At 38.3% G+C, this 24,250-nt stretch overlaps 2 protein-coding genes across 2 annotated transcripts; one reads left to right on the top strand and one right to left on the bottom strand.

Annotated features, from left to right (window-relative positions):
* The first annotated feature begins 19,566 nt into the window (after window positions 1–19,566).
* hint3 (histidine triad nucleotide binding protein 3) lies at window positions 19,567–21,959 on the top strand. Its single transcript, XM_068736372.1, has 5 exons — window positions 19,567–19,774; window positions 20,180–20,297; window positions 20,439–20,508; window positions 20,883–21,009; window positions 21,207–21,959. Exons 1-5 carry the CDS (start codon window positions 19,646–19,648, stop codon window positions 21,252–21,254), a joined length of 492 nt encoding a protein of 163 aa, XP_068592473.1. The 5' UTR covers window positions 19,567–19,645; the 3' UTR covers window positions 21,255–21,959.
* An 855-nt stretch (window positions 21,960–22,814) lies between these two features.
* On the bottom strand, window positions 22,815–24,150 carry si:dkey-29b11.3 (actin-binding Rho-activating protein-like). The gene is made up of 2 exons (XM_068735940.1): window positions 24,035–24,150; window positions 22,815–23,754 (listed from the first exon to the last, which is right to left on the bottom strand). Exons 1-2 carry the CDS (start codon window positions 24,073–24,075, stop codon window positions 23,238–23,240), a joined length of 558 nt encoding a protein of 185 aa, XP_068592041.1. The 5' UTR covers window positions 24,076–24,150; the 3' UTR covers window positions 22,815–23,237.
* Between the last annotated feature and the right edge of the window lie 100 nt (window positions 24,151–24,250).

Raw genomic sequence — 24,250 nt, 5'->3', positions numbered from 1 at the left:
TATAGCCTGTCGAAAAATCAGAAAAACGGTCATAGTATAGCATGTCAAAAAAGTCAAAAAATGGTCATAGTATATCTTGTCGAAAACAGTCATAGAATAGCCTGTCGATAACAGTCATAGTATAGCCTGTCGAAAAAATTGAAAAACGGTCATAGTATAGCCTGTCAAAAAAAGTGAAAAACAGTCATAGTATAGTATGTCGAAAAAAGTCAAAAAAGGTCATAGTATATTATGTCGAAAACAGTCATAGAATAGCCTGTCGATAACAGTCATAGTATCGCCTGTCAAAAAAATTGAAAAACGGTCATAGTATATTATGTTGAAAACAGTCATAGAATAGCCTGTCGATAACAGTCATAGTACAGCCTGTCGAAAAAAGTCAAAAAAGGTCATAGTATATTATGTCGAAAATAGTCATAGAATAGCCTGTCGATAACAGTCATAGTATAGCCTGTCGAAAAAATTGAAAAACTGTCATAGTATAGCCTGTCAAAAAAAGTGAAAAACAGTCATAGTATAGTATGTCGAAAAAAGTCAAAAAACAATCATTGTATATTATGTTGAAAACAATCATAGAATAGCCTGTCGATAACAGTCATAGTATAGCCTGTCGAAAAAGTCAAAAATGGTCATAGTATAGCATGTCGAAAAAACTCAAAAAACAATCATAGTATATTATGTCGAAAACAGTCATAGAATAGCCTGTCAATAACAGTCATAGTACAGCCTGTCGAAAAAAGGTCATAGTATATTCTGTCGCCCCATATAGGGATTGAAATCGCTATCGCTCGGGTTGCGGTAACGCCTCCATCCGCCTGAGCTGTTCAACACAACACACATCTGTTGTTGTTTGTCGTATTTAACTCTGCGATTGTGAGTCCACCCTCAAAACCCTTCGCAGCTTATAAGGATCGAACCCTAGTCTCTCAGGTTGCAGCCATTCTGACATCTGCCTGAGCTATCCCACACACCGTACTTCAATTGTTGTTTGTCGTACTTGACTCTGCAATTGCGCGTCAAAAAACAGTCATAGAATAGCCTGTCGATAACAGTCATAGTATAGCCTGTCGAAAACAGTTTAAAACGGTCAAAGTATAGCCTGTCGAAAAATCAGAAAAACGGTCATAGTATAGCATGTCGAAAAAAGTCAAAAAAGGTCATAGTATATAATGTCGAAAACAGTCATAGAATAGCCTGTCGATAACAGTCATAGTATCGCCTGTCGAAAAAATTGAAAAACGGTCATAGTATAGTATGTCGAAAAAAGTCAAAAAACAATCATTGTATATTATGTTGAAAACAGTCATAGAATAGCCTGTCGATAACAGTCATAGTACAGCCTGTCGAAAAAAGTGAAAAACAGTCATAGTATAGCATGTCGAAAAATTTTTAAAACGGTCATAGTATAGCATGTCGAAAAAATTTAAAAACGGTCATAGTATATTATGCCGAAAACAGTCATAGAATAGCCTGTCGATAACAGTCATAGTATAGCCTGTCGAAAAAAGTGAAAAACGGTCAAAGTATAGCCTGTCGAAAAATCAGAAAAACGGTCATAGTATAGCATGTCAAAAAAGTCAAAAAATGGTCATAGTATATCTTGTCGAAAACAGTCATAGAATAGCCTGTCGATAACAGTCATAGTATAGCCTGTCGAAAAAATTGAAAAACGGTCATAGTATAGCCTGTCAAAAAAAGTGAAAAACAGTCATAGTATAGTATGTCGAAAAAAGTCAAAAAAGGTCATAGTATATTATGTCGAAAACAGTCATAGAATAGCCTGTCGATAACAGTCATAGTATCGCCTGTCAAAAAAATTGAAAAACGGTCATAGTATATTATGTTGAAAACAGTCATAGAATAGCCTGTCGATAACAGTCATAGTACAGCCTGTCGAAAAAAGTGAAAAACAGTCATAGTATAGCATGTCGAAAAAATTTAAAAACGGTCATAGTATAGCATGTCGAAAAAATTTAAAAACGGTCATAGTATAGCCTGTCGAAAAAAGTGAAAAACGGTCATAGTATAGCCTGTCGAAAAATCAGAAAAACGGTCATAGTATATCATGTCGAAAACAGTCATAGAATAGCCTGTCGATAACAGTCATAGTATAGCCTGTCGAAAAAATTGAAAAACTGTCATAGTATAGCCTGTCAAAAAAAGTGAAAAACAGTCATAGTATAGTATGTCGAAAAAAGTCAAAAAACAATCATTGTATATTATGTTGAAAACAGTCATAGAATAGCCTGTCGATAACAGTCATAGTACAGCCTGTCGAAAAAAGTGAAAAACAGTCATAGTATAGCATGTCGAAAAAATTTAAAAACGGTCATAGTATAGCATGTCGAAAAAATTTAAAAACGGTCATAGTATAGCCTGTCGAAAAAATTTAAAAACGGTCATAGTATAGCCTGTCGAAAAAAGTGAAAAACGGTCATAGTATAGCCTGTCGAAAAATCAGAAAAACGGTCATAGTATATCATGTCGAAAACAGTCATAGAATAGCCTGTCGATAACAGTCATAGTATAGCCTGTCGAAAAAATTGAAAAACTGTCATAGTATAGCCTGTCAAAAAAAGTGAAAAACAGTCATAGTATAGTATGTCGAAAAAAGTCAAAAAACAATCATTGTATATTATGTTGAAAACAGTCATAGAATAGCCTGTCGATAACAGTCATAGTACAGCCTGTCGAAAAAAGTGAAAAACAGTCATAGTATAGCATGTCGAAAAAATTTAAAAACGGTCATAGTATAGCATGTCGAAAAAATTTAAAAACGGTCATAGTATAGCCTGTCGAAAAAAGTGAAAAACGGTCAAAGTATAGCCTGTCGAAAAATCAGAAAAACGGTCATAGTATAGCATGTCAAAAAAGTCAAAAAATGGTCATAGTATATCATGTCGAAAACAGTCATAGAATAGCCTGTCGATAACAGTCATAGTATAGCCTGTCGAAAAAATTGAAAAACTGTCATAGTATAGCCTGTCAAAAAAAGTGAAAAACAGTCATAGTATAGTATGTCGAAAAAAGTCAAAAAACAATCATTGTATATTATGTCGAAAACAGTCATAGAATAGCCTGTCAATAACAGTCATAGTATAGCCTGTCGAAAAAAGTAAAAAAACAGTCATAGTATATTATGTCAAAAACAGTCATAGTATAGCCTGTCGAAAAAAGTCAAAAAAGGTCACAGTATATTATGTCGAAAACAGTCATAGAATAGCCTGTTGATAACAGTCATAGTATAGCCTGTTGAAAAAAGTGAAAAACGGACATAGTATAGTATGTCGAAAAAAGTCAAAAAACAATCATTGTATATTATGTTGAAAACAATCATAGAATAGCCTGTCGATAACAGTCATAGTATAGCCTGTCGAAAAAGTCAAAAACGGTCATAGTATAGCATGTCGAAAAAACTCAAAAAACAATCATAGTATATTATGTCGAAAACAGTCATAGAATAGCCTGTCAATAACAGTCATAGTACAGCCTGTCGAAAAAAGGTCATAGTATATTCTGTCGCCCCATATAGGGATTGAAATCGCTATCGCTCGGGTTGCGGTAACGCCTCCATCCGCCTGAGCTGTTCAACACAACACACATCTGTTGTTGTTTGTCGTATTTAACTCTGCGATTGTGAGTCCACCCTCAAAACCCTTCGCAGCTTATAAGGATCGAACCCTAGTCTCTCAGGTTGCAGCCATTCTGACATCTGCCTGAGCTATCCCACACACCGTACTTCAATTGTTGTTTGTCGTACTTGACTCTGCAATTGCGCGTCAAAAAACAGTCATAGAATAGCCTGTCGATAACAGTCATAGTATAGCCTGTCGAAAACAGTTTAAAACGGTCAAAGTATAGCCTGTCGAAAAATCAGAAAAACGGTCATAGTATAGCATGTCGAAAAAAGTCAAAAAAGGTCATAGTATATAATGTCGAAAACAGTCATAGAATAGCCTGTCGATAACAGTCATAGTATCGCCTGTCGAAAAAATTGAAAAACGGTCATAGTATAGTATGTCGAAAAAAGTCAAAAAACAATCATTGTATATTATGTTGAAAACAGTCATAGAATAGCCTGTCGATAACAGTCATAGTACAGCCTGTCGAAAAAAGTGAAAAACAGTCATAGTATAGCATGTCGAAAAAATTTTAAAACGGTCATAGTATAGCATGTCGAAAAAATTTAAAAACGGTCATAGTATAGCATGTCGAAAAAAGTCAAAAAACAATCATAGTATATTATGCCGAAAACAGTCATAGAATAGCCTGTCGATAACAGTCATAGTATAGCCTGTCGAAAAAAGTGAAAAACGGTCAAAGTATAGCCTGTCGAAAAATCAGAAAAACGGTCATAGTATAGCATGTCAAAAAAGTCAAAAAATGGTCATAGTATATCTTGTCGAAAACAGTCATAGAATAGCCTGTCGATAACAGTCATAGTATAGCCTGTCGAAAAAATTGAAAAACGGTCATAGTATAGCCTGTCAAAAAAAGTGAAAAACAGTCATAGTATAGTATGTCGAAAAAAGTCAAAAAAGGTCATAGTATATTATGTCGAAAACAGTCATAGAATAGCCTGTCGATAACAGTCATAGTATCGCCTGTCAAAAAAATTGAAAAACGGTCATAGTATATTATGTTGAAAACAGTCATAGAATAGCCTGTCGATAACAGTCATAGTACAGCCTGTCGAAAAAAGTGAAAAACAGTCATAGTATAGCATGTCGAAAAAATTTAAAAACGGTCATAGTATAGCATGTCGAAAAAATTTAAAAACGGTCATAGTATAGCCTGTCGAAAAAAGTGAAAAACGGTCAAAGTATAGCCTGTCGAAAAATCAGAAAAACGGTCATAGTATATCATGTCGAAAACAGTCATAGAATAGCCTGTCGATAACAGTCATAGTATAGCCTGTCGAAAAAAGTGAAAAACGGTCATAGTATAGCCTGTCGAAAAATCAGAAAAACGGTCATAGTATAGCATGTCGAAAAAAGTCAAAAAAGGTCACAGTATATTATGTCGAAAACAGTCATAGAATAGCCTGTTGATAACAGTCATAGTATAGCCTGTCGAAAAAGTCAAAAACGGTCATAGTATAGCATGTCGAAAAAATTTAAAAACGGTCATAGTATAGCATGTCGAAAAAATTTAAAAACGGTCATAGTATAGCCTGTCGAAAAAAGTGAAAAACGGTCAAAGTATAGCCTGTCGAAAAATCAGAAAAACGGTCATAGTATAGCATGTCAAAAAAGTCAAAAAATGGTCATAGTATATCATGTCGAAAACAGTCATAGAATAGCCTGTCGATAACAGTCATAGTATAGCCTGTCGAAAAAATTGAAAAACTGTCATAGTATAGCCTGTCAAAAAAAGTGAAAAACAGTCATAGTATAGTATGTCGAAAAAAGTCAAAAAACAATCATTGTATATTATGTTGAAAACAATCATAGAATAGCCTGTCGATAACAGTCATAGTATAGCCTGTCGAAAAAGTCAAAAATGGTCATAGTATAGCATGTCGAAAAAACTCAAAAAACAATCATAGTATATTATGTCGAAAACAGTCATAGAATAGCCTGTCAATAACAGTCATAGTACAGCCTGTCGAAAAAAGGTCATAGTATATTCTGTCGCCCCATATAGGGATTGAAATCGCTATCGCTCGGGTTGCGGTAACGCCTCCATCCGCCTGAGCTGTTCAACACAACACACATCTGTTGTTGTTTGTCGTATTTAACTCTGCGATTGTGAGTCCACCCTCAAAACCCTTCGCAGCTTATAAGGATCGAACCCTAGTCTCTCAGGTTGCAGCCATTCTGACATCTGCCTGAGCTATCCCACACACCGTACTTCAATTGTTGTTTGTCGTACTTGACTCTGCAATTGCGCGTCAAAAAACAGTCATAGAATAGCCTGTCGATAACAGTCATAGTATAGCCTGTCGAAAACAGTTTAAAACGGTCAAAGTATAGCCTGTCGAAAAATCAGAAAAACGGTCATAGTATAGCATGTCGAAAAAAGTCAAAAAAGGTCATAGTATATAATGTCGAAAACAGTCATAGAATAGCCTGTCGATAACAGTCATAGTATCGCCTGTCGAAAAAATTGAAAAACGGTCATAGTATAGTATGTCGAAAAAAGTCAAAAAACAATCATTGTATATTATGTTGAAAACAGTCATAGAATAGCCTGTCGATAACAGTCATAGTACAGCCTGTCGAAAAAAGTGAAAAACAGTCATAGTATAGCATGTCGAAAAAATTTTAAAACGGTCATAGTATAGCATGTCGAAAAAATTTAAAAACGGTCATAGTATAGCATGTCGAAAAAAGTCAAAAAACAATCATAGTATATTATGCCGAAAACAGTCATAGAATAGCCTGTCGATAACAGTCATAGTATAGCCTGTCGAAAAAAGTGAAAAACGGTCAAAGTATAGCCTGTCGAAAAATCAGAAAAACGGTCATAGTATAGCATGTCAAAAAAGTCAAAAAATGGTCATAGTATATCTTGTCGAAAACAGTCATAGAATAGCCTGTCGATAACAGTCATAGTATAGCCTGTCGAAAAAATTGAAAAACGGTCATAGTATAGCCTGTCAAAAAAAGTGAAAAACAGTCATAGTATAGTATGTCGAAAAAAGTCAAAAAAGGTCATAGTATATTATGTCGAAAACAGTCATAGAATAGCCTGTCGATAACAGTCATAGTATCGCCTGTCAAAAAAATTGAAAAACGGTCATAGTATATTATGTTGAAAACAGTCATAGAATAGCCTGTCGATAACAGTCATAGTACAGCCTGTCGAAAAAAGTGAAAAACAGTCATAGTATAGCATGTCGAAAAAATTTAAAAACGGTCATAGTATAGCATGTCGAAAAAATTTAAAAACGGTCATAGTATAGCCTGTCGAAAAAAGTGAAAAACGGTCATAGTATAGCCTGTCGAAAAATCAGAAAAACGGTCATAGTATATCATGTCGAAAACAGTCATAGAATAGCCTGTCGATAACAGTCATAGTATAGCCTGTCGAAAAAATTGAAAAACTGTCATAGTATAGCCTGTCAAAAAAAGTGAAAAACAGTCATAGTATAGTATGTCGAAAAAAGTCAAAAAACAATCATTGTATATTATGTTGAAAACAGTCATAGAATAGCCTGTCGATAACAGTCATAGTACAGCCTGTCGAAAAAAGTGAAAAACAGTCATAGTATAGCATGTCGAAAAAATTTAAAAACGGTCATAGTATAGCATGTCGAAAAAATTTAAAAACGGTCATAGTATAGCCTGTCGAAAAAAGTGAAAAACGGTCAAAGTATAGCCTGTCGAAAAATCAGAAAAACGGTCATAGTATAGCATGTCAAAAAAGTCAAAAAATGGTCATAGTATATCATGTCGAAAACAGTCATAGAATAGCCTGTCGATAACAGTCATAGTATAGCCTGTCGAAAAAATTGAAAAACTGTCATAGTATAGTATGTCGAAAAAAGTCAAAAAACAATCATTGTATATTATGTCGAAAACAGTCATAGAATAGCCTGTCAATAACAGTCATAGTATAGCCTGTCGAAAAAAGTAAAAAAACAGTCATAGTATATTATGTCAAAAACAGTCATAGTATAGCCTGTCGAAAAAAGTCAAAAAAGGTCACAGTATATTATGTCGAAAACAGTCATAGAATAGCCTGTTGATAACAGTCATAGTATAGCCTGTTGAAAAAAGTGAAAAACGGACATAGTATAGTATGTCGAAAAAAGTCAAAAAACAATCATTGTATATTATGTTGAAAACAATCATAGAATAGCCTGTCGATAACAGTCATAGTATAGCCTGTCGAAAAAGTCAAAAACGGTCATAGTATAGCATGTCGAAAAAACTCAAAAAACAATCATAGTATATTATGTCGAAAACAGTCATAGAATAGCCTGTCAATAACAGTCATAGTACAGCCTGTCGAAAAAAGGTCATAGTATATTCTGTCGCCCCATATAGGGATTGAAATCGCTATCGCTCGGGTTGCGGTAACGCCTCCATCCGCCTGAGCTGTTCAACACAACACACATCTGTTGTTGTTTGTCGTATTTAACTCTGCGATTGTGAGTCCACCCTCAAAACCCTTCGCAGCTTATAAGGATCGAACCCTAGTCTCTCAGGTTGCAGCCATTCTGACATCTGCCTGAGCTATCCCACACACCGTACTTCAATTGTTGTTTGTCGTACTTGACTCTGCAATTGCGCGTCAAAAAACAGTCATAGAATAGCCTGTCGATAACAGTCATAGTATAGCCTGTCGAAAACAGTTTAAAACGGTCAAAGTATAGCCTGTCGAAAAATCAGAAAAACGGTCATAGTATAGCATGTCGAAAAAAGTCAAAAAAGGTCATAGTATATAATGTCGAAAACAGTCATAGAATAGCCTGTCGATAACAGTCATAGTATCGCCTGTCGAAAAAATTGAAAAACGGTCATAGTATGGTATGTCGAAAAAAGTCAAAAAACAATCATTGTATATTATGTTGAAAACAGTCATAGAATAGCCTGTCGATAACAGTCATAGTACAGCCTGTCGAAAAAAGTGAAAAACAGTCATAGTATAGCATGTCGAAAAAATTTTAAAACGGTCATAGTATAGCATGTCGAAAAAATTTAAAAACGGTCATAGTATAGCATGTCGAAAAAAGTCAAAAAACAATCATAGTATATTATGCCGAAAACAGTCATAGAATAGCCTGTCGATAACAGTCATAGTATAGCCTGTCGAAAAAAGTGAAAAACGGTCAAAGTATAGCCTGTCGAAAAATCAGAAAAACGGTCATAGTATAGCATGTCAAAAAAGTCAAAAAATGGTCATAGTATATCTTGTCGAAAACAGTCATAGAATAGCCTGTCGATAACAGTCATAGTATAGCCTGTCGAAAAAATTGAAAAACGGTCATAGTATAGCCTGTCAAAAAAAGTGAAAAACAGTCATAGTATAGTATGTCGAAAAAAGTCAAAAAAGGTCATAGTATATTATGTCGAAAACAGTCATAGAATAGCCTGTCGATAACAGTCATAGTATCGCCTGTCAAAAAAATTGAAAAACGGTCATAGTATATTATGTTGAAAACAGTCATAGAATAGCCTGTCGATAACAGTCATAGTACAGCCTGTCGAAAAAAGTGAAAAACAGTCATAGTATAGCATGTCGAAAAAATTTAAAAACGGTCATAGTATAGCATGTCGAAAAAATTTAAAAACGGTCATAGTATAGCCTGTCGAAAAAAGTGAAAAACGGTCAAAGTATAGCCTGTCGAAAAATCAGAAAAACGGTCATAGTATATCATGTCGAAAACAGTCATAGAATAGCCTGTCGATAACAGTCATAGTATAGCCTGTCGAAAAAAGTGAAAAACGGTCATAGTATAGCCTGTCGAAAAATCAGAAAAACGGTCATAGTATAGCATGTCGAAAAAAGTCAAAAAAGGTCACAGTATATTATGTCGAAAACAGTCATAGAATAGCCTGTTGATAACAGTCATAGTATAGCCTGTTGAAAAAAGTGAAAAACGGACATAGTATAGTATGTCGAAAAAAGTCAAAAAACAATCATTGTATATTATGTTGAAAACAATCATAGAATAGCCTGTCGATAACAGTCATAGTATAGCCTGTCGAAAAAAGTGAAAAACGGTCAAAGTATAGCCTGTCGAAAAATCAGAAAAACGGTCATAGTATAGCATGTCAAAAAAGTCAAAAAATGGTCATAGTATATCTTGTCGAAAACAGTCATAGAATAGCCTGTCGATAACAGTCATAGTATAGCCTGTCGAAAAAATTGAAAAACGGTCATAGTATAGCCTGTCAAAAAAAGTGAAAAACAGTCATAGTATAGTATGTCGAAAAAAGTCAAAAAAGGTCATAGTATATTATGTCGAAAACAGTCATAGAATAGCCTGTCGATAACAGTCATAGTATCGCCTGTCAAAAAAATTGAAAAACGGTCATAGTATATTATGTTGAAAACAGTCATAGAATAGCCTGTCGATAACAGTCATAGTACAGCCTGTCGAAAAAAGTGAAAAACAGTCATAGTATAGCATGTCGAAAAAATTTAAAAACGGTCATAGTATAGCATGTCGAAAAAATTTAAAAACGGTCATAGTATAGCCTGTCGAAAAAAGTGAAAAACGGTCATAGTATAGCCTGTCGAAAAATCAGAAAAACGGTCATAGTATATCATGTCGAAAACAGTCATAGAATAGCCTGTCGATAACAGTCATAGTATAGCCTGTCGAAAAAATTGAAAAACTGTCATAGTATAGCCTGTCAAAAAAAGTGAAAAACAGTCATAGTATAGTATGTCGAAAAAAGTCAAAAAACAATCATTGTATATTATGTTGAAAACAGTCATAGAATAGCCTGTCGATAACAGTCATAGTACAGCCTGTCGAAAAAAGTGAAAAACAGTCATAGTATAGCATGTCGAAAAAATTTAAAAACGGTCATAGTATAGCATGTCGAAAAAATTTAAAAACGGTCATAGTATAGCCTGTCGAAAAAAGTGAAAAACGGTCAAAGTATAGCCTGTCGAAAAATCAGAAAAACGGTCATAGTATAGCATGTCAAAAAAGTCAAAAAATGGTCATAGTATATCATGTCGAAAACAGTCATAGAATAGCCTGTCGATAACAGTCATAGTATAGCCTGTCGAAAAAATTGAAAAACTGTCATAGTATAGCCTGTCAAAAAAAGTGAAAAACAGTCATAGTATAGTATGTCGAAAAAAGTCAAAAAACAATCATTGTATATTATGTCGAAAACAGTCATAGAATAGCCTGTCAATAACAGTCATAGTATAGCCTGTCGAAAAAAGTAAAAAAACAGTCATAGTATATTATGTCAAAAACAGTCATAGTATAGCCTGTCGAAAAAAGTCAAAAAAGGTCACAGTATATTATGTCGAAAACAGTCATAGAATAGCCTGTTGATAACAGTCATAGTATAGCCTGTTGAAAAAAGTGAAAAACGGACATAGTATAGTATGTCGAAAAAAGTCAAAAAACAATCATTGTATATTATGTTGAAAACAATCATAGAATAGCCTGTCGATAACAGTCATAGTATAGCCTGTCGAAAAAGTCAAAAACGGTCATAGTATAGCATGTCGAAAAAACTCAAAAAACAATCATAGTATATTATGTCGAAAACAGTCATAGAATAGCCTGTCAATAACAGTCATAGTACAGCCTGTCGAAAAAAGGTCATAGTATATTCTGTCGCCCCATATAGGGATTGAAATCGCTATCGCTCGGGTTGCGGTAACGCCTCCATCCGCCTGAGCTGTTCAACACAACACACATCTGTTGTTGTTTGTCGTATTTAACTCTGCGATTGTGAGTCCACCCTCAAAACCCTTCGCAGCTTATAAGGATCGAACCCTAGTCTCTCAGGTTGCAGCCATTCTGACATCTGCCTGAGCTATCCCACACACCGTACTTCAATTGTTGTTTGTCGTACTTGACTCTGCAATTGCGCGTCAAAAAACAGTCATAGAATAGCCTGTCGATAACAGTCATAGTATAGCCTGTCGAAAACAGTTTAAAACGGTCAAAGTATAGCCTGTCGAAAAATCAGAAAAACGGTCATAGTATAGCATGTCGAAAAAAGTCAAAAAAGGTCATAGTATATAATGTCGAAAACAGTCATAGAATAGCCTGTCGATAACAGTCATAGTATCGCCTGTCGAAAAAATTGAAAAACGGTCATAGTATGGTATGTCGAAAAAAGTCAAAAAACAATCATTGTATATTATGTTGAAAACAGTCATAGAATAGCCTGTCGATAACAGTCATAGTACAGCCTGTCGAAAAAAGTGAAAAACAGTCATAGTATAGCATGTCGAAAAAATTTTAAAACGGTCATAGTATAGCATGTCGAAAAAATTTAAAAACGGTCATAGTATAGCATGTCGAAAAAAGTCAAAAAACAATCATAGTATATTATGCCGAAAACAGTCATAGAATAGCCTGTCGATAACAGTCATAGTATAGCCTGTCGAAAAAAGTGAAAAACGGTCAAAGTATAGCCTGTCGAAAAATCAGAAAAACGGTCATAGTATAGCATGTCAAAAAAGTCAAAAAATGGTCATAGTATATCTTGTCGAAAACAGTCATAGAATAGCCTGTCGATAACAGTCATAGTATAGCCTGTCGAAAAAATTGAAAAACGGTCATAGTATAGCCTGTCAAAAAAAGTGAAAAACAGTCATAGTATAGTATGTCGAAAAAAGTCAAAAAAGGTCATAGTATATTATGTTGAAAACAGTCATAGAATAGCCTGTCGATAACAGTCATAGTACAGCCTGTCGAAAAAAGTGAAAAACAGTCATAGTATAGCATGTCGAAAAAATTTAAAAACGGTCATAGTATAGCATGTCGAAAAAATTTAAAAACGGTCATAGTATAGCCTGTCGAAAAAAGTGAAAAACGGTCAAAGTATAGCCTGTCGAAAAATCAGAAAAACGGTCATAGTATATCATGTCGAAAACAGTCATAGAATAGCCTGTCGATAACAGTCATAGTATAGCCTGTCGAAAAAAGTGAAAAACGGTCATAGTATAGCCTGTCGAAAAATCAGAAAAACGGTCATAGTATAGCATGTCGAAAAAAGTCAAAAAAGGTCACAGTATATTATGTCGAAAACAGTCATAGAATAGCCTGTTGATAACAGTCATAGTATAGCCTGTTGAAAAAAGTGAAAAACGGACATAGTATAGTATGTCGAAAAAAGTCAAAAAACAATCATTGTATATTATGTTGAAAACAATCATAGAATAGCCTGTCGATAACAGTCATAGTATAGCCTGTCGAAAAAGTCAAAAACGGTCATAGTATAGCATGTCAAAAAGTGAAAAAAACAGTCATAGAAAAGTATGTCTGAAAAAAGTCATAGTAATAGCATGTTGGGGTTAAGCGTCTTGCTGAAGGACACTTTGACAAGAGACTAGCAGATGAGGAGCCAGGGATTGAACCTACAACCCTCTGATTGAAAGGCAGTCTTGCTATCCACTTATCCACAGACACCAGATGAGAATTACCGACATAATATTTCTATAAAAAGTCATAGTATAACATGTACAAAACAGTCATAGTATTGCCTGTTGAAAAAAGTGAAAAACGGTCATAGTATAGCATGTCAAAAACAGTCATAGTATAGCCTGTCAAAAACAGTCATAGTATTGCCTGTCGTAAAAATTTAAAAACGGTCATAGTATAGCATGTCAAAAAGTGAAAAAAACAGTCATAGAAAAGTATGTCTGAAAAAAGTCATAGTAATAGCGTGTTTGGGTTAAGCATCTTACTGAAGGACACTTTGACATGAGACTAGCAGCCAGGGATTGAACCGACGACCCTCTGATTGAAAGGCAGCCTTGCTATCCACTTATCCAAAAAAACAAGATGAGAATCACTGGCATAATATTTCTATAAAAAGTCATAGTATAGCATGTAGAAAACAGTCATAGTATAGCCTGTCGAAAAAAAGAGAAAAACCATCATAGTATAACATGTCGATAAATGTCAAAAAACAGTCATAGTATATTATGTTGAAAACAGTCATAGTATAGCCTGTCAAAAAAAGTGAAAAACGGTCATAGTATAGCCTGTCAAAAAAAGTGAAAAACGGTCATAGTATAGCTTGTCGAAAAAATTGAAAAAAGGTCATAATATAGCATGTCGATAAAAGTCAAAAAACAGTCATAGTATATTATGTCGAAAAAAGTCATAGTATAGCCTGTCGAAAACAGTCATAGTATAGCTTGTCAAAAAGTGAAAAAAACAGTCATAGAAAAGTATGTCTGAAAAAAGTCATAGTAATAGCATGTTGAGGTTAAGCGTCTTGCTGAAGGACACTTTGACATGAGACTAGCAGATGAGGAGCCAGGGATTGAACCGACGACTCTCTGATTGAAAGGCAGGCTTGCTATCCACTTATCCACAGACACCAGATGAGAATCTGAGAAGAAAAAAACAGTCATAGAAAAGTATGTCTGAAAGAAGTCATAGTAATAGCATGTCGGGGTTAAGCGTCTTGCTGAAGGACACTTTGACATGAGACTAGCAGATGAGGAGCCAGGGATTGAATCGACGACCCTCTGATTGAAAGGCAGCCTTGCTATCCACTTATCCACAGACACCAGATGAGAATCACTGGCATAATATTTCTATAAAAAGTCATAGTATAGCATGTAGAAAACAGTCATAGTATAGCCTGTTGAAAAAAGAGAAAAACGGTCATAGTATAACATGTCAAAAAAATTGAAAAACGGTCATAGTATATTATGTCGATAAATGTCAAAAAACAGTCATAGTATAGCCTGTCGAAAACAGTCATAGTATAGCCTGTCGAAAAAAGTGAAAAACGGTCATAGTATTGCATGTCAAAAAAAGTAAAAAAACAGTCATAGTATATTATGTCGAAAACAGTCATAGTTTAGCATGACCGTTTTTCACTTTTTTAGACAGGCTATACTATGACTGTTTTCTACATGCTATACTATGACTTTTTATAGACATACTATGCCAGTGGTTCTCAACTGGTGTCCCTGGCTAAGTAGAGAGCAAGGCTACCTTTCAATCAGAGGGTCGTGGGTTCAATCCCCGCCTTCTGCTCTGCTAGTCTCATGTCAATGTGTCCTTCAGCAAGACAGTTAACATTAATACTATGACTTTTTTTCGACATGCTATACTATGACTGTTTTTTCATGATACATATGCCTACCAAGTTGAATGCATTTATGTGAAAAATAAAGAAGGGGACTTTTTTTTTTTAAACCTGCTAGGGGGCGCTATCGACCCAGATCACATATCTACCGTCTATGTTCTACGTTTGTCAGCAGCCTCAGATGCAGCGATACTCGGTTCTCTGTCTCGTTCTCAGTGTCTTGTCCTCCTCTCCCTTTTGTTCCTCCGTCAGGTTGCTGAAGCAGCAGGGCTTCAGTGAGGAGGAGCTCCACGCCTTCCAGGGCTGACGGCGCTCTGCTTCCACACAACTCCACCCTGCAAAGACTGAGAGAGAGAGAGAGAGAGAGAGAGAGAGAGAGAGAGAAATGTTTGTATTTCTATGCACCAAGGCTGTAAAACATAGTATAACATGTCGAAAAGTGAAAAAACAGTCATATTATAGCATGTCGATAAAAGTGAAAAAACAGTCATAGTATAGCATGTCGAAAACACTATACTATGACTTTCATATGAAACCCTATACTATAACTTTTTATGACTTTTCATGATGTACTATACATTTATCATGACATTCTACTCTATACTCTAGCCTAAGAGAGGCTGAGCGTAAATGGAGAAAAGGCAAACTCCTGGAGGACCTTCTTAACTTCCAAGCTCTTCTTTCCACTTTTCCTCCTCTCTATCTACTGCTAAAGCTGCGTTCTTCCGCTCTAAAATCCTAACCTCTGCTTCCAATCCTAAAAAACTCTTTGAAACTTTCACTTCACTCCTCCAACCCCCACCCCCTCCTCCTACTTCCTCCCTTCTCCCTGATGATTTCACCAACTTCTTTGACAAGAAGGTAAACGATATCAGATCCTCCTTCTCTCAGCCCCTCTCCCCCTGTCCACCCTGTCCAGCCCTGCCCCCACAGCTCTCCCTCCCATCTCCATGCCCCATCTTACCATATCTGGCTCCTGTCTCCCCTAACCGCCCCACCACGTGCTCCCTTGACCCGATCCCTTCCCCTCTTCTTCAGTCTATTGCGACTGAACTCCTTCCTTTCCTCACCCACCTCATCAACACATCTCTTGTTTCAGGATGCTTTCCCACGGCCTTCAAGACCGCCAGAGTCACCCCCCTTCTGAAGAAACCATCACTTGACCCTTCTGATGTCAAGAACTTCAGACCGGTTTCTCTTCTACCCTTTCTATCCAAAACACTTGAACGTGCTGTCTTTAACCAACTGTCTTCCTATCTCCACCAAAACAGCTTTTTGGACCCTCACCAGTCCAGGTTCAAAGTGGGTCACTCGACAGAGACGGCCCTCCTTGCGGTGACAGAGTCGTTTCACGCCGCGAGAGCTAACTCTCTCTCCTCTGTCCTGATTCTCCTGGACTTGTCTGCGGCGTTTGACACTGTGAACCATCAGATCCTCCTCTCATCCCTCAAGGGGATGGGCGTCTCAGGCTCTGCACTCTCCCTGTTTGCATCCTACCTGACGGGTCGATCCTACCAGGTGACCTGGAGGGGGGCCGTGTCGGAACCACGCATGCTGACTACAGAGGTTCCGCAAGGTTCAGTCCTGGGCCCCCTTCTCTTCTCGCTCTACACAACATCTCTGGGTTCTGTTATTTGCTCGCATGACTTCTCCTACCATTGTTATGCCGATGACACCCAGCTGGTCTTGTCATTTCCCATTGGTGACACCCAAGTGGAGACGCGCATCGCTGCGTGTTTGGCTGACATCTCGAAGTGGATGACGACACACCACCTCAAGCTCAACCTAGACAAAACCGAGCTACTGTTCCTCCTGGTGAAGGGTTGCCTGCACCGGGACCTGTCCATCACCATTGATGATACCGTGGTGACGCCAACTTGGACTGCGAGGAACCTGGGTGTGACCCTGGATGACCAACTGTCATTCTCAGCAAACATTTCATCCGTTACACGCTCCTGCAGATTCCTGCTCTACAACATCAGGAGGATTCGTCCCTTCCTGACTGATGAGACGGCGCAGGTTCTCATCCAGGCTCTTGTCATCTCCCGTCTGGACTACTGACACTCTCTACTCGCCGGAGCCCCAGCGTCGGCCATCAGACCTCTGGAGCTTGTCCAGAAGTCCGCAGCTCGCCTGGTGTTCAATCGCCTCAAGTTCTCCCACACAACTTCCTTTCTCCGTTCTCTACACTGGCTACCTGTAAGAGCTCATTCAGTTTAAGACTCTGGTGCTAGAATACAGGGCAGTGAAAGGAACAGCTTCTTCCTATCTCCAGACCACGGTCAAGCCTTACACCCCCGCCCGACCACTTCGCTCTGCTGCCTCGGGGCGATCGGTCGCCCCGTCGCTCAGAGGTCCTGGCGGCCGATGGACCCGGTCACGTCTGTTTTCTGTCCTGGCCCCACAGTGGTGGAATGAACTTCCCACTGACGTCAGGACAGCAGAGTCGCTGCCCATCTTTCATCAGGCTGAAAACCCACCTCTTCAGGAAGTGCTACCCTGAGCCTTCCACTTAGCACTTATTGTTTTCATACTAGCTTGTTGCAGTTATTGTATTCGTATTACTTATAGCACTAACTGTTTTTGTTGTTTCTGTACTTTGGCTCTGAGTTATGCTCTGCTTCAGGCTCTTAGATGCTTGTTTGGAAAAGGAAATGTACTTATGACTTCTGGTGACTAGTAGTTCTTTTGATTACCAATGTTGATGCACTTATTGTAAGTCGCTTTGGATAAAAGCGTCTGCTAAATGACTGTAATGTAATGTATATTACTGTATATTAACCTATACTAGTTTATACTACTGTATCCTACTCTATACTACTGTATATTAATCTATACTACTCTCTACTACTGTATTTTAATCTATACTAGTCTATACTACTGTATACTACTCTCTACTACTGTATATTAATCTATACTACTGTATACTAAGTCTCCCAACCTTTGGACCCTCTCTGTTGATGTCTTTAGTGTGTATCGAAGGCGTCCAGCAGGACTCCAGAGTGCACACGAGAACAGAAATGAAGCGTGACTTCATATTTTCTTCCAGAGTAAATGTGAAGTTGTGAAGCAGTGACCCAGGAGGCCGGGTCTTTAACTTTAGACTGGACTTTTGTGCCACCTAGTGGCAACTGCATGTGTGAGGCAACTGTGAAAAACCAAACTGTGCTTCTAGTCTTCCAGTGTGCTGTGTGCATTTAGCTGAAACAAATGCAATCTAACACAAGAGCTCTACAATAAAGGCTAGGATGTGTTAGAGAGGGGTTTCATCTTCATGGTTCTTTTGGAGGATGCAGTTTGTGATGCTGTGGAACAGGCAGATGGAAACATTACCACAAAGAAACACACATGTGACTCACCGTATCGCCGGAGCCCCGCGTCACCTCTGACATGATGAGACCGACCTGAGAGCAACAAGAGAGACACAGAAATGTAGAAATCCTGCAGAGAGAGAAATTAAAATGAAAAACAGAGAGAAGGCGACGCATCAGAAAATCTAAATTACAACTCTCTGACGTCCAACAATGAAAAACTATGTTTCTGTGTTTAAGTTCATTGTTTATCATTCTCTTCTTAACCCCAGTAAACCTTTACAGAGACAAGTGCAGCACATTACATCGCCGACGTGAATCATTCCACTGTGCAGCTCAGAACAATTATTGTTTGTGAAACAATGAAAGTCTGATCATGTCATTTTCTTTTGTGACAAAATTATAGACAATAAATCTATATAACATACATTTCTATCGTCTGATGACTCTGTTAGTTGAAGACTCCACCCATGCAGAAAATGTAACTATTTTACTGTACCAATTAAGAGACATTTTATAGTAAAAGTCATACATTCAAACTGAGAAAATGTCTAATAACTGAATATTTGAGGTGCTATGAATATGTGCTATGAATGTTTCTCAATAATTCAATAATGACTGATTTATATGTGTTCAATGTGTGACTGATATGCATGTGTTGAGGACATCTCTGACATTTGTACTGTACATACTCTACATTATATGGAATTATTGAGAAAAATATTTGTGCAGCACCTCAAATATTGTGATATTAGCCTTTTTTGTCCTGAACATATATGCATTAGTCATTGTGGGGAATTATTGAGAAAAACATTATAGCATCTTAAAAATGTCAGAAATTTGCCATTTGGAGATACAAATTCAGTTCAGAGTTTTTGCGTAGTAAAATATCTTAATTGACTGTCAGTCAGGTATTATTCATTTTAATATCTTTCCAGCAACCTGCAAATAAAAGAATAAAGAAAATGGTCCCTTTAACTCACCAGATGCAGGTAACATTTTTTGTAGTTAATGTGAATATAATTCATTCAATCTTATTTCCATTATGCAATATGTATACTTTGTTGGCGTCTTATTTTGAAAACCGGATGTTCGTCTGTAGAAAACCGGAAGTTGTCTCACGACAATCTTTCCGCTAACTTTGCAAAGTCCTTCGCTCGCTCCCGATCTGTGCCGTTTGAATGCGTTTACCGTGAATTTCAGCATATAGGCGCACTGAAAGTGAAGTGTCTGCTGACTTACCGCAGTCTTTAACTGGACCTATGTACTGAACCAGGAAGTCACAGGAACGACTGTGAGTCATCAACTCACGTGACCAAATTTAGATTCAAATTATGGAGAAGACAAATACTATGCACTTAATGTACAACATATAAAGGGCAGCTGATGTTTTCATGAAGCACGCCTGAAAAGGGGAATTAAAAAGTTCGAAAATCAGGTAAAATTGGTTATATGTTGAAGCACATCGCCCCCTGGTGGCAGTTGTATCCATAGACTGTATAGAAGAAGATTTGATCCCTTCTTTCAGTATAGATCGACACTCTTTTGGTTTCCACTTGTGCGCTCGACAGCCTCTGGGATCGACTGTGCAGGTCTTACCTGTGACAGTAGACTGTAAAACGAACAACAATGGCAGCAGTCGAGGCTACACAACCTGCTCCGGCTGATGGTTCCAAGACCAGCAGCGAAGGATATGAGAAGAAATGTATTTTCTGCAAGATTGTAAACAACGAAATGTGCACGGAGGTCCTCCACTGTGTGAGAACATCGCAACGGTTAAATAACACTGAGTGCGAGGCTAGCTAGCTTTAGCCTGCTGCCTTTGTAAACAGCTATGTTCAGAAGCAAAGTCTAACTTTAACTGGCTCTGTAACAAGTGACGTTGTGAAGAAGCAGCTCGAGTTAATGTCTGGTTTTCTTTGACACAAACGTTGTGCAAGTTAACGGTTCAGTACTTGAACTCCCACATCGTGTTCTCTGGTACTGTAGTTTGTAGCTGTATGCTGGTCTGTTGCGTTGTATTGCAGGCTGTGCCTCATATCTCACCTCGGGTCCGTGTGCTAGCTAGCTCCTGTTTTATGTAGCTCATATTTGCTCTTCTACCCTTCCTGTCCCAAAAGTGATGCATTGATTTGCTGACTTGTTGATGTGTCTCCGCTGCAGGACGAGGACATCTCCTGTTTCAGAGACATCAAACCTGGAGCTCCCCATCATTACCTCGTCGTCCCAACCAAACATGTAGGGAACTGTAAATCACTCAGCAAGGAGCATGTGCCTTTGGGTAATGTTTAAACCACTCATGACTGATGCTTGAGGAAATGATTGCATTGAAGTAATCCCGCGGACTAGAACTTGTATTTTCTGTTACCTGTTGCCAATTGCATTATAAAAAAGCAGCTGGTGTTTCTGTTGTCGTTCCCAGTGAAGCGGATGGTGGAGTTGGGGAAGGAGATCCTCCAGAAAAACAACGTGACGGACCTCAGTGACGTCAGGTGAGCTCCATCCGTTCAGCCTTCTGTAGCTCACAGCTCATCACACTAGAGAGGCGTGGCTCAGGAATGGAAGCGCTGCACTTTGAACACTACAAAGGGAACGACTTCAAACGCTTTCAGCAAAGCAGCTTTTGTCAGCTGAGGTCAAGGCCCAGGTCAGTAGTGAAGCATTATTTCGAGGTGAATTGTCCCTTTAACATGAATCAACACGACGCCTGTCTAGACAGACGAGCAAGCAAACCATCTTCAGTTATGCCAGGTTCCTTATGAGCGGTATACTCATCAGTACACGTCACAGTACCTCTGTAAACTACACTGTGAGCTGTATTCACTTGTGAGCCTGTGTGCACTGAAGCCCTTTCCCTTGTCTGCAGGTTGGGTTTCCACTGGCCCCCGTTCTCTTCTGTCACTCACCTTCACCTTCACGTCCTGGCACCTGCCAGTCAAATGAGCCTCATGTCCCGCCTCTTCTACAGACTCAACTCCTATTGGTTCATCACGGTGAGCCCCTTCTTTAGGATACCTGTTATTGTATACAATTTGAGGATGAGTAAAAAGAACATAATCCCTCCTCAATCTGTGCATCATCAGGCCACATTCAAGCAAAGCAGGCCGACCGTCATCTTACCTGAACTGACCGGAGTTTAAACTAAAGCTCGGTCTAATGTCCGCTCTGTCCACATGTTCATGTTTTGCAGGCAGACCAGCTGATTGAGCTCCTCCACTCTAAAGCAGAGACCACCTGATCACTTGTCTGGATCCAGTCCTCTCAGTCCTTGACTCTGATGGGACTGAAACGTGCAGCGTCCACACTCTCTAATGACCCAACGTTCTAAACTGGTCACATACTTGTAACAAGAATCCACTTTACAGACTTGAATGAAGCCAAATTTCTCTTGTTTTTGTGCTGCTGGAGACATTGTCACACCAATGTTTCTTTACTGATGAAAATAATACATTTTCCTATAATCCGCCGTATAAAAAGTGCATTTACTGTATGGACCAATAGCATACGTACTGACATGGAGTACTGCCTCAGTGATTTGCCAGTCTGATTTATGCACGTGTAACTGACATTATCTGGGAAAACTCTGGAAGAAAATCAGATTTGTGTAACTGATATGATGACATCTGTTAACTAGCCGAGTTCATCGCGCTCCTCAGCTGTGTTGTCTCTTTCCTGATGTGGGTCAAAGCTCAGAGAAACACTTTCATGAAGTATTTACAAAGCTCCTTCACATGAGGTGAAGTGTGCTTAATCAGCTCAGTGGGAACAGAAACACAGTGAGGTGTTTGCAGTGTCTTTAAGATGTATGACATGAACGTTGTGGTGCATGAAGTGAATATTTATGCCGTACGATACAGCTGTATACTAAGGAATGAAGCTGTACTGTATGGAAGTGTATGTACTGTAAGAGTTAATTGAACTGAGAATAAATAATGCATCGCTGCTTCTGTGTGTTCCTAAAGTAGTGAGTCCTAGAGATCAGTTTACTCTCATTAGTTGAACTACTGCAGTCAGTGCTTACAGTTCAGAGCTGAGACGTTACTTCTCTTTCTTTATTTTAATACCACAAGCACTACTTGCTAATTGAATAATCAACTTTTTTAAGCTAAAAAAACGTTCATTAGTTTGCATGGCAGCAGATGTTATGTCTGTAATATATACGTATATATATATATATATATATATATATATATACGTGTATATATATATATATATATATGTATATATATATACGTATATATACGTATATATATACGTATATATATATATATATATATATACGTATATATGTATATATATATACGTATATATATATATATATATATACGTATATATATATATATATATACGTATATATATATATATATATATACGTATATATATATATATACGTATATATATATATATATATATGTATACGTATATATATATATATATATATATATATATATATATATACGTATATATATATATACGTATATATATATATATATATGTATACAGTTTACTGTGTAGTTGCAGCATTTCTGTTGTTCGTAGATGTGTCTCAGTGTGATGCAGGTAAACAAAGAACGAAGCACATTCGTAACGCTCTGAAGCGGCCGAGCCGACTGGGATCGAGTTCATCCTAGTTCATCCTATAGCCCCATATTGTCTGTCAGCCTCGGGTTCAGACTCATCAAGCACTCTGACTTCACCTCAGCTGCTCACTCTGACACCCAGTGAAGTAGATCTAGGGAGGGGGATTTGTCCAGCTAAGACCAATAAAATAATGTAAACAACCGAGTCACCCTTTAGCTTTCCCAACCAATAGTATCTCTGTCGTATTAAGTTTCAACCTCAGACCAATGTTTCTCTTTATTCAGATTCAGATTTGCATATCCTGCCATGATTTAATTGTGAATTAAAAGAGTGCATCACATGACTAAAGAACAATGAGCGCGTTCTGAACACCACAGTGAGTGCTGCCATGAAGTCGCTCTATATTGCCGCTGCATGTACTGCATGTACTACTGCATGTACTACTGCATGTACTGCATGTACTACTGCATGTGCTGCTGCATGTACTACTGCATGTGCTGCTGCATGTACTAAAGCATGTACTACTTCATTTGCTGCATGTGCTGCATGTACTACTGCATGTGCTGCATGTACTACTGCATGTGCTGCATGTACTGCATGTAACATGACTCGAGGCATAAACACTAAACCAAGTGTGTGATCACTGCAACAGAGTGATCAGTGCATGGTCGTCCTTCCTCTGCCACAGCATTTCTCCCTCAAAGTCAACCAGCCCCTGCTTCCTCGCTCGTAGAAGAATCCCCACCAGTTTATTGGAGATCGTCACATAACGCTCAAACAGTTTCCCGAACTCCACGATGACGACTGTCCCGTCTCCGCCTCGTCCGTCCCCGTCTTTGTCTCCAGGTTGTCCGATGTTTCGTATCACCTGACACAGCTCCTCGACCTCTCTGCTGACGTGTGTGTGAGCGTCCTTCCCTCGCTGCTCCGTCACGGACCCCTGCGGGGGTCTCCCGTAACCGTCCCGTCCCCTCTGAGGGACCGCCGCACCGGGTCTGGTGTCCTGACTGAAGGGGTTGTGCTTCTGGTACTCCCGGTGCTCATCGGACCACTTCTGCCAGTTTTCCTTTAGGCCTTTCACAGAAACGATGCACGCTGCAGCGTCATCGCTAAACCGAGCCGGATCAGGGACGTGATCTTCAGCCTCCATGATGTTGCTGCTCGTCCCCATCACCGTCCATGTTGAGGAGATCACATAGCTTTAACTTTAAGCTTTATTTCATCTCATTACAGTTGTCCTGCATGTGGACTGTAGAGATCTGTATGACTGATGACTGAGGCCACACTCTGAATAACTCATTAAGTTGACAATTCATTAAAAATATACTTTAACAAAATCAATATCAGTAAATCAAAACTAGAAGAAGTGAACACACTGCTTTGGACAGTAGCCTACCTACACAGTAGTAAAGAAGTATTAAACATGGTGGAACTTACACTCCGCATACTGACTCGATCCTCACTTCATCTGCTTTCATGCTTCATTGTTGCCAAAGCGGAAAACAAATGGTTTGGATACTCTGTTACTGTGCAGAACTACTTCACAATGCAGTCCTGCAGCACTGCTGACAGCAGCAAGAGCGCGGATACTTTTCCATCCAAAGGCAAAGCCCGCTGTGATGGACATCTGTCTCGACCAATGGCCTGCTAGAA

The sequence above is a fragment of the Cebidichthys violaceus genome, unplaced genomic scaffold (assembly GCF_023349555.1).
Source record: "Cebidichthys violaceus isolate CVI_PGR_0920_01 unplaced genomic scaffold, fCebVio1.0.p SCAF_7, whole genome shotgun sequence".
In the NCBI taxonomy this organism is placed as follows: Eukaryota; Metazoa; Chordata; class Actinopteri; order Perciformes; family Stichaeidae; genus Cebidichthys; species Cebidichthys violaceus.
The sequence above is the reverse complement of the archived record's forward strand: the minus strand, read 5'-3'. Positions and strand labels throughout refer to the sequence as shown.

Excerpts from the sequence above, each read along its gene's own strand:
- si:dkey-29b11.3 (XM_068735940.1), bottom strand. The coding sequence starts at position 24,075 with ATGAAAGCAGATGAAGTGAGGATCGAGTCAGTATGCGGAGT. Across the intron at positions 23,755-24,034 it reads ATCGAGTCAGTATGCGGAGT|CAACATCATGGAGGCTGAAG; the intron begins GTAAGTTCCACC and ends GGGGACGAGCAG.
- hint3 (XM_068736372.1), top strand. The coding sequence starts at position 19,646 with ATGGCAGCAGTCGAGGCTACACAACCTGCTCCGGCTGATGGTTCCAAG. Across the intron at positions 19,775-20,179 it reads GCACGGAGGTCCTCCACTGT|GACGAGGACATCTCCTGTTT; the intron begins GTGAGAACATCG and ends TCTCCGCTGCAG. Across the intron at positions 20,509-20,882 it reads ACGGACCTCAGTGACGTCAG|GTTGGGTTTCCACTGGCCCC; the intron begins GTGAGCTCCATC and ends CCTTGTCTGCAG.